Genomic DNA, 14,050 nt, shown 5'->3' on the forward strand with positions numbered 1-14,050 from the left:
GAAATCATTTTTTATTAGCATTGCAGGTTAGTGTAAAGGTAAATACGATGTATGGGTCTCGTGCTGAGGTCAGCTTGAGGTAGGAATATGTTTGGTTATTGACGACATGATTCCTTTAGTTTATTTTTTTAACAATCTGGAACAGGTAAGTTCGAGGGTATTTGTACATTTCTCTCTACAGATGCCAAAGTGAATAATCCGGTTTCTTGTGTGCACGTAAATGTCGTACATGAGAGTAAATGTAAAGTGAGTTTACAACAGGCATTTTCCCAACAGGTTATGTTTATGTTAGTATAAAGAAAGTATCAGCTTCAGTGGTATTTGGATGAGCATTTAGTGGATTTAATATTTACTAAATTGAATTGAAGACATTTTAAGGCTTTTTAAGGAAGTGTAGACAGCCTGGCATATACACTATGCACTCTTAACATAATGCACAGCACTGGACAGCTGCATAGTTTCCATACTTTTCTGGACTTTTTCTGCAACTCTCAAACTTTTCCAGATTTTAAAAATGGTCAAATTCCTTTTCTGTGATTTTACAGATTTCCCAGCAATCAGTGCAGGAGTCATATGTTACAGATCAAAGTCCTGCAGTGAATGCTGTAGTGTTTGGTGGCCGTATTTCACCGGGCGTAGACTTGAGTGCATCAGATGGGAGAGATGGAAGTACTCACAACGACAGGCTTTGTCACCATCCTGCGCAGGGTGCCCACTCTTACGCTCCGACACTCCAGTATTATGCTGGCGCACTTACTCGGCACAAATTTGGGTTTCTTTGTCCTTGGTGCAAACTGCTCAGGAGGCTGATTTCCAAACTGCACAGAAAGAAAAGCAGATAACAGGCTTTGGAGAGAGAATTATGAGAGTACGCTTCTTGTTATACTTCACTGCACATTCAGGCCTAGTTGCACAGAGCTGTGCAAGAAGAGCGGGTATGGCTCCGGTGTCGCTCAACAGACGCAAACACTGCCATAGTTGGGGGTTCAATTCACTGTACAGTGCAATGACTCGAGCAAGGCACCACCGCACAGGATTGGGGTTTCTACTCCCACAGGGTCCAGAATTTAGTTTTGCTTACTGACGTTTTCCCTGTGGAGAAAAGAGTACATACTTTTATTTGACTTCAGTGCTGCACCTGCTGGCCTAGTTTGCATTGGGGCTATAAACCAAAAAAACACACACAGATTCCAATCATCACCCTGGACTGCTGCCAAGCCAGACCAGAGCGTGATCATGGAAGACTCGTTTTCAAACAAAAGCCACCGTGATCTTGCCACAAGTACTGCTGGAGTTCCTCTTAAATAGGAAAAAAAAACATGAAAGGGACTTTTTTTTGCCCAGACACCTTTGTTTTACTAGACAACATTAAAAAAATATCATAAACCAAATCTGAGTGCACCACCACCCTGACTACACTCTCTGTACCCCAAACTACTCAGCATGCCACCCTTAAAGGACACTCTGCTGGGACGTATTCATTAAGCAGATATGCTGGGATGTCCTGCAGTGATGCAACAAAACAGTATCAATAAACAGTGAAAATAAACCGATATATAATTGCATTTTATTTTCCCTGAGACCAAAGCGACGTGAAGTATCTCGTCCGGCATCTTCTGGCCCAAAGCGACACTGTAAGCAATGAGGAGCGTCATGTGGCAACATCAGATTGTGTGAATCAACCAATACTGGCACATTCTATCAACCTGACCCGACATTTATACTAAAATATCAGCAAGACCTGTCTACTGCACTGCCGTTTTCTCTGCATGCCACAACACAACAGGGCTCGAAGGGTATTTACTTGTGGAGCTCGAACTGTCAAAACTTTACGTGAGGAAAAACTCAGTAGCGACAGCTCTTTCGAAAAATAATGACACAGATATACAAACACGCTACAGACTTCAGCTTCGAGGAGTTTGGCTATTTCCCGTTTAATAACACCGGCAAACTGTATCTTTCCACCCAGAAATAGTCACAGCAAACAGATACAGTTTGTCTGGGCTCTTTGGGCTGCTGCTGTTGAGTTTTCCACGTGTAATTTTTTTTTTTTTAACCTTTGAGCTCAACAAATCAGTAACCAGCCACCCCCGGTGTTTAGGGGCAGCAGCAGACGGAGGAACTTGTCGCAGACTGGAAACCTCACCAAATCACATATAAACCACTACAAACTACTGGATGGACAGACTGTGCTGTTCCTTTAAAACAAAAATCTTAGACTGAAAATCAGGATTTCAGCAGCTACGGAGAAAAAAAAAAAAAAACAAACAACGCACCTGATCTTTCATACGGGGTCTCCGGGGTATTGTGATTTTCGTGTTGATGTCTTCGAACAGTTCCGTGTTCATCTCCTCTTGTTCTCCTGTGCTCTTCACCGCAGCCTCCACTCTTCCTCCAGAGGGCGCCGGCGAGGAGTGGGCGGAGTCAGCGGGCCGAGGGGAAACGCTGTCCAGTCTGTTGACGCTTTCTGTGCTGGCGCTGTCGGCCTCCTCCTCGTCATCACTGGACAGGACGACTGTAACGGGAACATCAGAAATGACTGAACGTGTGTTTTTTAAAACCTGAACTATGACTTGGTGATGATTCAATTTTAATTCTTGTTACAGTTAATCCATAACCTTGCCTTTTTTTCCTGTATTTCATTTATGTTTCACTCTTTTAGATTTCTTAATATCTTATGAAGAACTTCATTGTCTCCAACTGCCTCCTTGCAAAGGTCTGTCATGCAAGAATGTTTCAAAAGTGGTATAAAAGTCTTTTTTTTTTTTTTTTAACCTGTATGGGAACAAATGGCACCAACCTATCTGTGAGGCAATGAGGGGAACCTGAAATGACGAGCGTTTCATGTCATTGCAGTTGATACACATTTTCCATTTTGAAACCCCAGACTTACTGCACTTGCTTGAAGACTCTGATTTGTTGTTATAATATATGCCAATACCGCCTGGGCAATACGACTGTAATCTAGGTCATGTTGCTGTACAGCCCAAGACGGACAATGTGGGTCAGCGAGTTCACACGTCGTCATGGTGAATCTATTCAGGGACACACAGATGTGCTTGCTTATTTGACTGAAAGACTGAACATTTTCTAACTGTTGTGAGGCCACTGATGGGGGCTGTGATGCATTTTAAGGATAAAAAACACATGGATGTCATTTCGGTTGTGTTCAGCATTTCAGTTTTTTTTTTTGCACTGCCCGTAGCCAGTTAAGTTACTATGGGGGTTGGAGGGGGTAATTACTTTCCTGCTTTTTGTGTTCCTCAGCACATCCCTGTAAATGGCACTAATAAAAGCAGCCCTTAGACAAGGGCTCTACGCGCTGGAGTGTGATGTAGTGTGGGCACGGGGGATAGCAAACTGACAGGTTGTCGAGGAGGACAACTCACAATTTAATCCTCTCCGCACTTTGTAGCAATTTACATGGCCACGGGTTGACATGAAGCCCACGACAGCAATATTTGTATTAATTTACCCAAAAAACATAAGAAACCCCTGTGCTCTTTAGCTCAGTAGACAACCGATTATGATGTTAGAGGAAAAGGAGGGATGAGCAGCTGAGAGCGAGTGCATCATTTGGGTTATCAAGCTTCAGATTTGGTCGATTTAGGACTGGATGATAAGTACAAACACCTCAAATATTGTGATGACAACGTAGGAATGACTGCGGATGCTACTGATATTTACAGAGAAGACATTTTTGATAAACAGTCATGAGTAATGTGGACAGCATGAGCAAGCAGATTGAGGTAAATAACGGAGAAACTCAAGTTATCAAAATTTACTATAATGCAGCCTGACATCACATTTGCCATATGACAGTATCACAATATCCAAAATCCCACATGATAACTAGTCTCATATCACTGTGTTGATAGAATATTGATATATCGCCGAGCCAAAGGTTGAATTTGACCTGTGACACTTCCAGAAGGCTTGACAGTAAATTTGTATAACACATGGAAGCAGCATCCCATCTTTGTCTGTCTCTTATCTATGTCCCTTATTCACTAACAACTGTGAATATGCTGCAGTTGATTTAACTGGAAACAGAAGCAGGTGTTTGTGGTCTGTGGAAGCCAAACACACCTCGCACCCTACAGCGGAGGTATATTTATCACAAACGCCGTATTTATCTTAACAACAGCGCTGTAGCAGTGGCTTTAAGATGCATTTTGCAGTGGAGTGGTCTAGTAGGAGGAGAGACCGCCCTGTAACTGTAAGGCCACCGGTTCGATCCCCGCAACAGCTTATCTGTCCATCGGCATTCATCGCAATACACAAAATTGCAATACCACCTTCAATGCCGCGCTGGAGGATTGATTTTAATACTGGATGTTGATTCATGTTTTGATATTTTCACTGGATCTTTCCTGCGAGCTGGAAGTGTGTCTCAGCCTCACCTCCAGACGGCTCGTAGCTGCAGGATGGGGTGATTTAATGAAAATGGAGACGGAGGAGGACTGAAATACAAAAAGACCTGTTGTCTGGCTCCGACAGTGGGCTGCAGCAGTCTGAGTTAAACAGCTGAAAGCACGGGTGCCGCATAAACAACAGCCATATTTCAAATTGTTCACCTCAACCGGTTGATAAAACGTAAGCCGAGAGAGAAATATGGAATTATTGAGGCGATGAAGACGAACACACAGCTGACATCAAACCCAGCTGAGCAGAAGTTGCAGCAAAACACTGGTTTGGCTGTGCAATGATACTGAATTTTTAGGTATTAAAAGCGAATATTTTAGTCAAAGCCGAAGATCTGGTGTCATGACAACAGCCATATGTGCAGTCCATGACCAAGACATTCAAATCCTACTTTCTCTCTGACTGCAATTTACTGTTTAAGAGATAAAAAAAAAAAATTATATAAGGCTTCTGTTTATGTTGTAGAGAAACATGGAACAAGTTTTAAAGCTGCACACTTCTGTCTAAAATGACAATCCCAATTCAGCCCTCGATTAAACAGTCACAACAATTAGTTTCATTGATTTGAGGGACAAAATGATTTTAACAGCACTTCTACTATCTCATATTAACATCCCGACTATTTTCAACAACAAAAGGCATGTTAAAATTGATGAAATGAAATTACACATTTCAATATTTGCCAATACAACAGTATTTTATCAGTAATGAACATGGAAACCAGAGGCACAGTGTGTGATTATGCAGCCCTGACAGCCCACTGGCTGTGTCTGGTTCCCTCTCTGTTGTGAGTGCACGCAGAAAAATGAACCGAGCAAAGGAACAGACTACATTTGAATTAGAGGTGGGCGATATAGACTTAAAATATCGCCACAATATTTCATGGTTCTTTGCAGTAATGATATTCAAGATGATATGAAAAAAAAATGACAATAACCAGAGTGTTTCCTACAGAGTGACACTGCAGAGCAGGGGGGGAGTAATAGTTGAAGATGAGTCTAATTTCTTACTATTTCTTATTTCACCATCTTAATTCTAGTTGTAGTTAATCTAGTTTGCCTTTCTACTTTTTAATGTATAACTCACTCTTTTTTTAGTTTAGTTTTTATTTAGTTTATTTTTTTTACATGCCCCTATTTATATACATATATTTTTTCCTTTTTTTGTAGATAATGTTTATTAATTTATGTCTTAAATGTTTATTGTCTGTACCGAGGGTCTGAGAGAAACGCAATTTCGATCCTCTGTATGTCCTGTTTATACAGTAGAACTGACAATAAAGCTGACTTCCTCCATCTTAATTTAGTGTTGTTTTTTTTCTCTGTTTTAACCTGCTCACCTTGCCTTCCCCGCCCAGCCAAAAAAACACAACTCATGCCTTGAGTTTTTTTTACCCGTGATCTCATTTTCACGACAGCCAGGTGAGCTGCGTTTGTTGTTAATGACAGATCAAACGGTCGGTGGTACTGAATGACGCTTCCTTTGTCCAGCAATCTGTCCTAGCGAGGCATTTAAGGTGCCAACAAAGGTAACAAATTCTGACTCTCAGGTCTACTAAGAACATGCGTCTGGTTACATGTTGATAGTGACCACAAAGAGAGGTGGGGCGGTGGGAGTGATGTGAAACTAATGGCGCTGATGGGAAACCCTGAATGGGTTTAATTATATTTGGGTGGCCGTTAATGTACGTGGGCGGTGTGGAAAACATCAAACTGACTCCTGCTCTGTTTGTTGCCGTGGTGAAAGACGCTGGATGCTGTGCGGCCGGGTATGAAAATGCGTCATCATGCAACATGTCATCATGCTGCAATATTGTTCATATGCACTGTTTATATTATATGTATATATATATATATATATATACCGTTTATATTTATATAGGCTGTTTACATTTTTCTTTATATTTTTATATTTATTGTTTATATATATATTTTATATTTATTATACATATACTACTTATATACATAGGCTGTTTATTTATATTTATTATATATATAATATTTATACTATTTATATTTACATACGCTGTTTATATTTATTTATATATACTGTTTATAGTTATACATACTGTTTATATTCACACATATTGTTTATATATACTGTTTATATTTATATTCTATATATACTTATATTCTATATTTACACTTTTTTTTTTTTTTACCTTGCTTTATTTATTTATTTAGGCTTATACCGGGACCTGAGTGCTAATTTCGTACCACTAGCATGTAAATGTGAGCTGGTATGACAATAAAGTTCCTTGAATCCTTGAATCCGTGAAACGATCTGATACGGCACAGCCCTAATTTGAATTAAGTGAGTAGTTAAAAAAACAAAACAAAAAAAACATTATTGCAAAGTTCATTACCAGCTTCCCACCCGGCATTAAAGCTCACAGAGGTAACCGTTCAGTCCAACCTCAGTTAGCTGACGGTGCTGAGCCATACGGTGCAGCAGAGCATCACGTCTTGCCAGAGGTATCACTGCCTCTCGTTTCCTGCTGCCGTACTTACAAAGTGATGAATGGGATCATTTCTGAGAGAACTTTAATTTATTTTTTTGAAGGGAAAAAAAACTCAAATTCATCATTCAACACTTCTAAAATGTAGCGGAACGAACGTGTAAGTGTTATCGTTCTGTCAACCACATAATTAATATCTCTTGTACCATAATTTGAGGTGATTTTGTGTTATCCATCAGTCCAGCAGTAGGTGTCCCATTTTTCAATTTGGAATGAAACACCTTAGGAGGCAAACTGGGCCGCAGGGTAATAGGATCATTCTCCTTCTTTACAAATAAGGATTAATGTTGTAGTGGGTTGTGCACAAATTTCATCAAGATTAATTCAAGATTTTTTAGGACCTTTTTTTTTTTTGTGACAGAAGTGACAGAATGAAATATAAGTCCAACTGAGCCAAATATCCAAAGGAAAATGACAGCAGACCTCTTTAGAATTAAGCTGCACAACACAAAACAAATAAAATATGGATTCAAGACAAACATTTTAGCTACAATCAAGAACTTTTAAACCCTTTAACATTATATTAACATAACCTAGTAGCAACAACTGGAAATTTATTTGGTTGATCGCCAACATTCATGTCGCCTAAAGGATGAAACATGTCAAATTTTGGTGACCCAGAGGGGCATGTGCATTACAAATAACACTTGGTGGTGGTGGTTGATGGTTCCTGTGTGTGGCGAGTTTGAAAGAGAGAGAGAGAAAGAGAGAGTGTGTGTGTGTGTGTGTTTGCATGTGTACACATATGAGTGTGTCTCAGCAGCTTCCCTTTGATCAGTAAAGTGAGTCTGAGGCCAGGGTTGACCTGACTGTGGTGGTTTACCGGAACATAAACAAAGGCGGAGCTACGGGGCTGCAACCAAAACGGCTGCATATTAAACCTGTTCTTTCTGCAAAGTCCAAGTTCATATTGGACTTGGTCGCATTCGTGCGAGAGAAGGCTTTGCATCCACAGACTGACAGGCAAAACATTTTTATTAAGTAGATATTTTAGCCTGAGTGCCGCATATTAAAACACTTTTTTTCCCCCATTCAATCAAGTTGGGCGCTGGGCCTAGGAGTTTATCTTAGCCACATTCTCACAATGCCAGCGAAAACACTGTTTGTAAAAAGTCCTTTGAGGTGTATTTTTGTGAGGAAGGGCTATATAAATAAAACTGGCGTCACTTGACTTACTGGGGTCGTTGAGTTCGTGCTGCTTGGCTGCCGCCGTCCTCTTGCCTTTGGTCGAGATCCGGGACACGCAGCAGCTTGACGTCCCGGCCAGCGCCGTGTGCCTGCCGTTGTGCAGAGGCACGAGGTTCCCCCTGGTGCTGGTGATTCGTACCGGCAGGATCTCCATTCGGGGGACCCTCATGGTGGAGGCCGGGCTGTAGAAGTTCTTGCTGATCTGAAGGCTGTTTGGTCCGGGGGAGGGCTGGGAGCGGATGGGGGGTCGGGGCGTCGGGGACGAAGGCGTGGCCTGCTGGGCGTGCTGACAGGGCAGCAGCGCCAGGCTGTTCCCACAGTTCTGACACTTGCTGCTGTCCTCGCTCGGCTTGTTGCACTTCCCGCACACCGCTGCGTAGACGTTTGGCCGGAGGGGCTGCCAGCAGAAAACGCTCGTTAATGTCAAGCAGGGAGATTCTTCAAATCTTAAATCAAATATCAGCTCAAGAAAACATTGCCTTGACATCGATTAAGCTCTGGTGGTAGTGGTGAAATTTACTCTACACAGCTAGGAAAGTACCAAATATGAATTAAAGTGTGTCCATCAATATTTTGAGGTTGTATGCAGGGTTTTTACAGGTCAATTTCTGGAAAGTCATGGAAGAGTCTATTTCATACAGGGCAAGTCAGGAAACAATAAATTCTTGGCACAAGTCATGGAGCATTATAATATTCATTTTCTGTTTGTGTTCCCCTGCAGAATAAAACACAATAATAAACTTTGATAAGGCTTCTGAATCTGAAGTATGTAAAATTTTGGTAAATGAAATAACCTCATGTTGCGTTTATATACAAAATGGAAATTCAACATTTTAGTCATTGAAAGTCAAGGAATGGTCAGGGATTCTGTATTCGACAGAGTGGGAGCCTTGCACAAGCTTTTATTTTTGGCACGTGGCAATGTTTTCATTTAGCAAAAAAATCCAAGCTTTCATTTCAGTTTTAGATCTCAGTGTCAGTGTGAGGGGAACTTAGTGTTTCTCTTCTTTTAGTTGTACACACATTCCAATGAAAAAGCACCGATTGAGTGCAGTGTTTCCCTTATGATCATTTAACTGCGGCAGAAGCTGGAAACTCTTGAGTCTCAACTCTACAATCTACAAAGTGCTCCAACAAACACTGTAACGTGATCGTTTCAGGGATTTAGCTGAGACCCTAATCCAGAGTGAGTCTCAGCAGAAGGAGTTTCATTTCTCAGATCACCAGCACTGCAAACAACCATTTACAGGGAGTGCAAAGGTTAACGCCACAGCGGGGCCTGAAAATATTCAATAACAATTCTGTGGACAAAGAATGATCACGAAATTGAAAAGATTCATCCTGCAGTGAGCCAATTTAAACCTATGGCCAAAACATTGCTGCAGGCATACAAATAGAAATCATTTCATTACTTTGTTGAAGTTATTCCGGGGCAGGAAAATTCCTAAAAAATGTAAATAGTTTTCAGTTTAATCAGTGAAATATTTTACTCCACTCAAGGCAAACTTTGTTTCCCGAGCTGGACAGATGGTGTTTTGGAATTAAGCCTTTCAATTAGACTGTAAGTCCGGCTTATTTATCAAGAGACGGGTTGATGACAGCACAACGAAAGGTGAAATGAAGTAAAAACGACAAGCTTTAGATGGAAATGATTTCTTTAGCTATCTGTGGCTCCAGCTGCACTGCCGGTGGTGCGGCTGAGAGGGTAAGACGGTGGACTGATGAGAGGCCAGATGAGACGGGACGATGGACAGAGACAGGCTTGAGAGCGGAAAAGCACAAAGGAAGAAAAAAGTTCGGGAGGGAAAAGGAGACTGGGTGCTTTTCCATTACACAGTATCTGCTCTGCTCGCTTTACTTTTCTAGATTTCGTTTCCCACTGCAGATAGAGCCTCAAAACGGCAAAGCGTCGCCACTCGCTGTGGGCGTGTTGACTAGTTTTACATCTGTTCTCTACCACAACCAACATAAAGGTTTAATTTAAAAATAAATAAACAAATAAATACATCAACACCAACAACTCAAAAGGGCTGCTTCACATGAACATTATCGGTGTAACTAAGAGATTTGCAGAAAAAAAAAATTCTTCAAATAGATAGATTATCAACTATGACGCAAGTTTTCTCATAGTAGGCAGCGACCACCAGGGCTTCTCTGCTCAGTTTCTCTCTGACCAATCAATGGCCTGCAACGTTTCGAGTCACCTTTCAGTATCAGCTCAGCTTGCTTGGAGCTTCAAAGAAGGCGGGTTCAAAAACAGTGAATGAATGAATGAACACAATGCAGCTCAAAGTGCTTTACAATTCCATAAAAACAAAGCATGAATTTTAAAACGGTAGCATCCAGCACCAGATGCTATCCCGAATTTTTACCTTATGGAAAACAAAAAAGTCAGTAGAGCCGAGGCGAGCTGAGCTGATACCACGTAATGGAAAAGGGGTTAAAGAGAGAGGTGCTGCCAGCCACTCAGGGTCAAAGACATTCCTCATAAAGCGCCTTGCTAAACTGCGTAAACCGTGACTCCACGATAACAGTTCCTCATATGTAGGAAAGAAAACATGTCTGAGTTTTGTCTACAGGCTGCAGCGACACCAACAACAGCCTTCAATCTGTTAACAAGCAGCCACTCTAGCTGTTTAACAGGGCTGCACAACGAAATCGAAACACTACTATACTTGTACTAAGGTCAAGTGCAATATCCAAATCACAGGAGCTGCACTATTTTGATAAAAAGGTCAAATGTGTGACATAACGCTGTAAATAAAGTATTATGGTGCTACACAGACACCCTGGACTACAAATAGTATTTTCCAGATTTAAAAAAAAAATGCTTGTTTGGTACAAACCCTGCCAATAATAATAATAATAATAATAATAAATAAAATAAAATAAAATAAAATAAAATAAAATAAAATAAAATAAAATAAAACAAAATAAAATAAAATAAAATAAAAAACATCATATTAATGGCTTTCTCAGTGAAAATGAAAATCATAATGCAAAAATTATCATTCCTACAAAAGCCATATTGAAATATCTGTAAAATCAAAATATCTGAGTATATAAAATATATGTTTTTTTGTTTTTTTTACCAGATCATTCAGCCCTGCTTTTCAGGATAAGAACTTAAAGGAACAGTTCACCCAAAAAACAGCAAAAATGAAAAAATGTAAGATATTTTCCCATCTACCCCAAGTGCAATCTGTCCATCCAGACAGATGTGGTGAGGTTTCTCGTCTGCTGTGTCTTCCTCGCCTCCACCTCAGTGCAGCGGGACTGGATGGGCTCAAGTTGTCAGTTCTTGTTGTCATTCACAAGTGAAAAACTCAACAGCAACAGCTCTGAAACACCAGTGACCTTTAACTATTAGGAAGGTAAGATTCACCGATCCATCTGCGGCACTTTTTGCGTTGAAACATCTTGATATGACGTGCATGTGCTTTATTTCTGGCATCGACTAACTGCTGTTGTGTGTTTGTTTCCTGTTTTCTCTCCCTCTGCACAGCCTCGCTCCCTCTGCGAGTGTGAAGGGTCACGTCAGGTCACGTGACCCCCTGCTCCCCTCGCTCAAAGAAAACAAGCACCTCTCGCCCTCATCCTTCTTTCCAGACAGTGAAGAAATTTAAATCGCACCACCAAATGGTTAAAATACACAAGTGTGGAATAACTTAAGGTTTTTATAAGACAGACGGGCAAAATTTGTTGTTCAGCATGTTTTCCATCACGGTTTTAGGAGACCAAGTGACACCACCTGCAGCTTCAAGCATGAAAAGATGGCATCAAAATGTTCACCCCACTTCTCCTGCATGGGCAGATTCTATTACCAAAGCCACAGCTAAAGCCTCATCATATCTCACCATGCACAAGAAACATTATAAACAGTTTCAAAGTATTATTTACAGATTCTCATTTACATTGTTTACAAATGAGAATCCTAATAAGATGTGAACACCATTGCAATGTGTTTTCTTTGTCTACTGGAACGAGAATTAACAAATCTCTCAGGATTTCTTCTTGCAATTATGGCCTTGTTCAGACTGCTAACCCACATTTGTTTTTTTTGTCATATCCAGATTGTATCCAGACAGATTTTAGAAAGTTCGGATAAAGTCTGGAATTGGTACAGATGTTTCTCAGTCCGGATGCTCTGGACAGACAAATAGGATGTCAAAGTGTCTGTCACAGTCACTCGCAACGTGACACACAAGGACAACGGCAGTTCAAAGCGACAGAAGTGCATGACAGTGGCTGCTGTTACTATGGATACGTTAATTAATATCATCCTCCTCTGTCGCTGAATTTGTCCAGTGTGATGGAGATGTTCTGCACCGCGACTTGACAGCGCGACTGTTTGCAGGGCGACATGATGGATCTCCATCTCTCACGCCTTTGTGCTGATGAACCGCACCACCTACGTGTGGAAACTGACGCTTTCGTTGTTACCATAGTAACCCACGCAGCTAGGTTGGCGATGTCTGGACCAAACAAATTCGATCTGATCGCTTTCAAATAACAGTGAGGACAGTCTGTCTTAAAGATCTGATTTGAGAAAGAAATCTGATTTGCCTGCAGTCTGAGCAAAGCCAAACAGCAGATCTGTAACATTAATAGAATCGTATCAAATCGCAACAGGGGTGGATCATATATCGCATTAGTATTTGCTTCATATGTATCTATAATCTATCGGATTGTTGCAAAGATCCACATCGCATCAGGCTCATGATTCACACTCCTACTGTCAATCCACACCCAACAAACACAGATAAGAGATGGACAGATACAGGTTGCTGATGTTCTTCAGAGCTGCTGCTGTTGAGTTTTTTTTTCCCCCCACATAAAAAGTTTCTGACAGTTTGAGCTCCATAAACAAATACCCATCCTGCCCCACTGTACTGGGACAAAGGAAGACAGTGGAGATTATAAACCCTGCCAAATGACACAAACTACACTACTCACAAAAAGTTAGGGATATTCGGCTTTCAGGTGAAATTTCAGGATGAACCTAAAATGCATTATAATCTTTACAGGTGAACTTAATGTGACCTTCTGTAAACTTTTGAATGCACATGTCCAACTGTTCAATGTTTCAGTACTTTTTGCACAAGTTGCTGTTCTCTAACAAGGAGTTTAACGGCAAAATTCACATCAGGTGTTTGATGCTCCAGCTCATCGAGGTCGTATCATTAGGGAACGGCTGCTGGAGACTGGGGTACCTCAGATGGAGTGGCCTGCACTTTCTCAGACCTGAATCCCATAGAAAACCTATGGGATCAGCTGAGTCGCCGTGTAGAGGCTCGGAGCTCTGTACCCCAGAACCTCAATGTCCTGAGGGCCGCCCTTCAAGAAGAGTGGGATGCCATGCCTCAGCAGACAATAAGTCGACTTATGAACAGCATGAGACGTCGTTGTCAAGCTGTAATTGATGCTCAAGGGCACATGACAAGTTATTGACACTGACATTTTTTGTTGTGGTATATCCACCACTGTTGTTGGCTTTTGTTTCAAGAAATTGTTTGAGATGAGGAAATCACCAGTGTATGCTTCTACTTAAATGCCCTACTTTCATGGCATAATATCACTGTAGCGTGAACTTTTTATATTTTCCATAAATTTCACCCAAAAGCCAAATATCCCTAACTTTCTGTGAGTAGTGTATCTCGATAGACAGGTTGGAAAAAGATACTGGGAGAATATCTTTTCTTTTTGAGATTTTGTGGGCACTGCTCCTTTAAATGAGAGGTCATTATTTGCTGAACTGTGTGGTGCAAGGGTGCAGTCACACCTCTGTTGTGTTTAATTTGGTGCAAACCACATTTTTGGTTTTGGTCTGTTTATTTTAAATGTTTTTCCCGTCAGTTTATTTAGTGGCGACAGCACACACACGTCACATTAACTCCCATGTGATTTGTGATTTGTTTA

At 41.0% G+C, this 14,050-nt stretch overlaps 1 protein-coding gene across 4 annotated transcripts in view; it reads right to left on the reverse strand.

The window, feature by feature from the left end:
- senp6a (SUMO specific peptidase 6a) overlaps positions 1–14,050 on the reverse strand; it is a 48,675-nt gene that overhangs the window by 16,347 nt on the left and 18,278 nt on the right. For all 4 annotated transcript variants that reach the window (XM_030047121.1, XM_030047120.1, XM_030047119.1 and 1 more), the window contains 3 exons: positions 8,120–8,528; positions 2,277–2,515; positions 678–818 (listed from right to left, as the gene is read on the reverse strand). In XM_030047121.1, the coding sequence (XP_029902981.1) occupies positions 678–818; positions 2,277–2,515; positions 8,120–8,528 (789 nt within the window). The remainder of the gene's footprint in view (positions 1–677; positions 819–2,276; positions 2,516–8,119; positions 8,529–14,050) is intronic.

The sequence above is a fragment of the Myripristis murdjan genome, chromosome 24 (genome assembly GCF_902150065.1).
Source record: "Myripristis murdjan chromosome 24, fMyrMur1.1, whole genome shotgun sequence".
Lineage (NCBI taxonomy): Eukaryota > Metazoa > Chordata > Actinopteri > Holocentriformes > Holocentridae > Myripristis > Myripristis murdjan.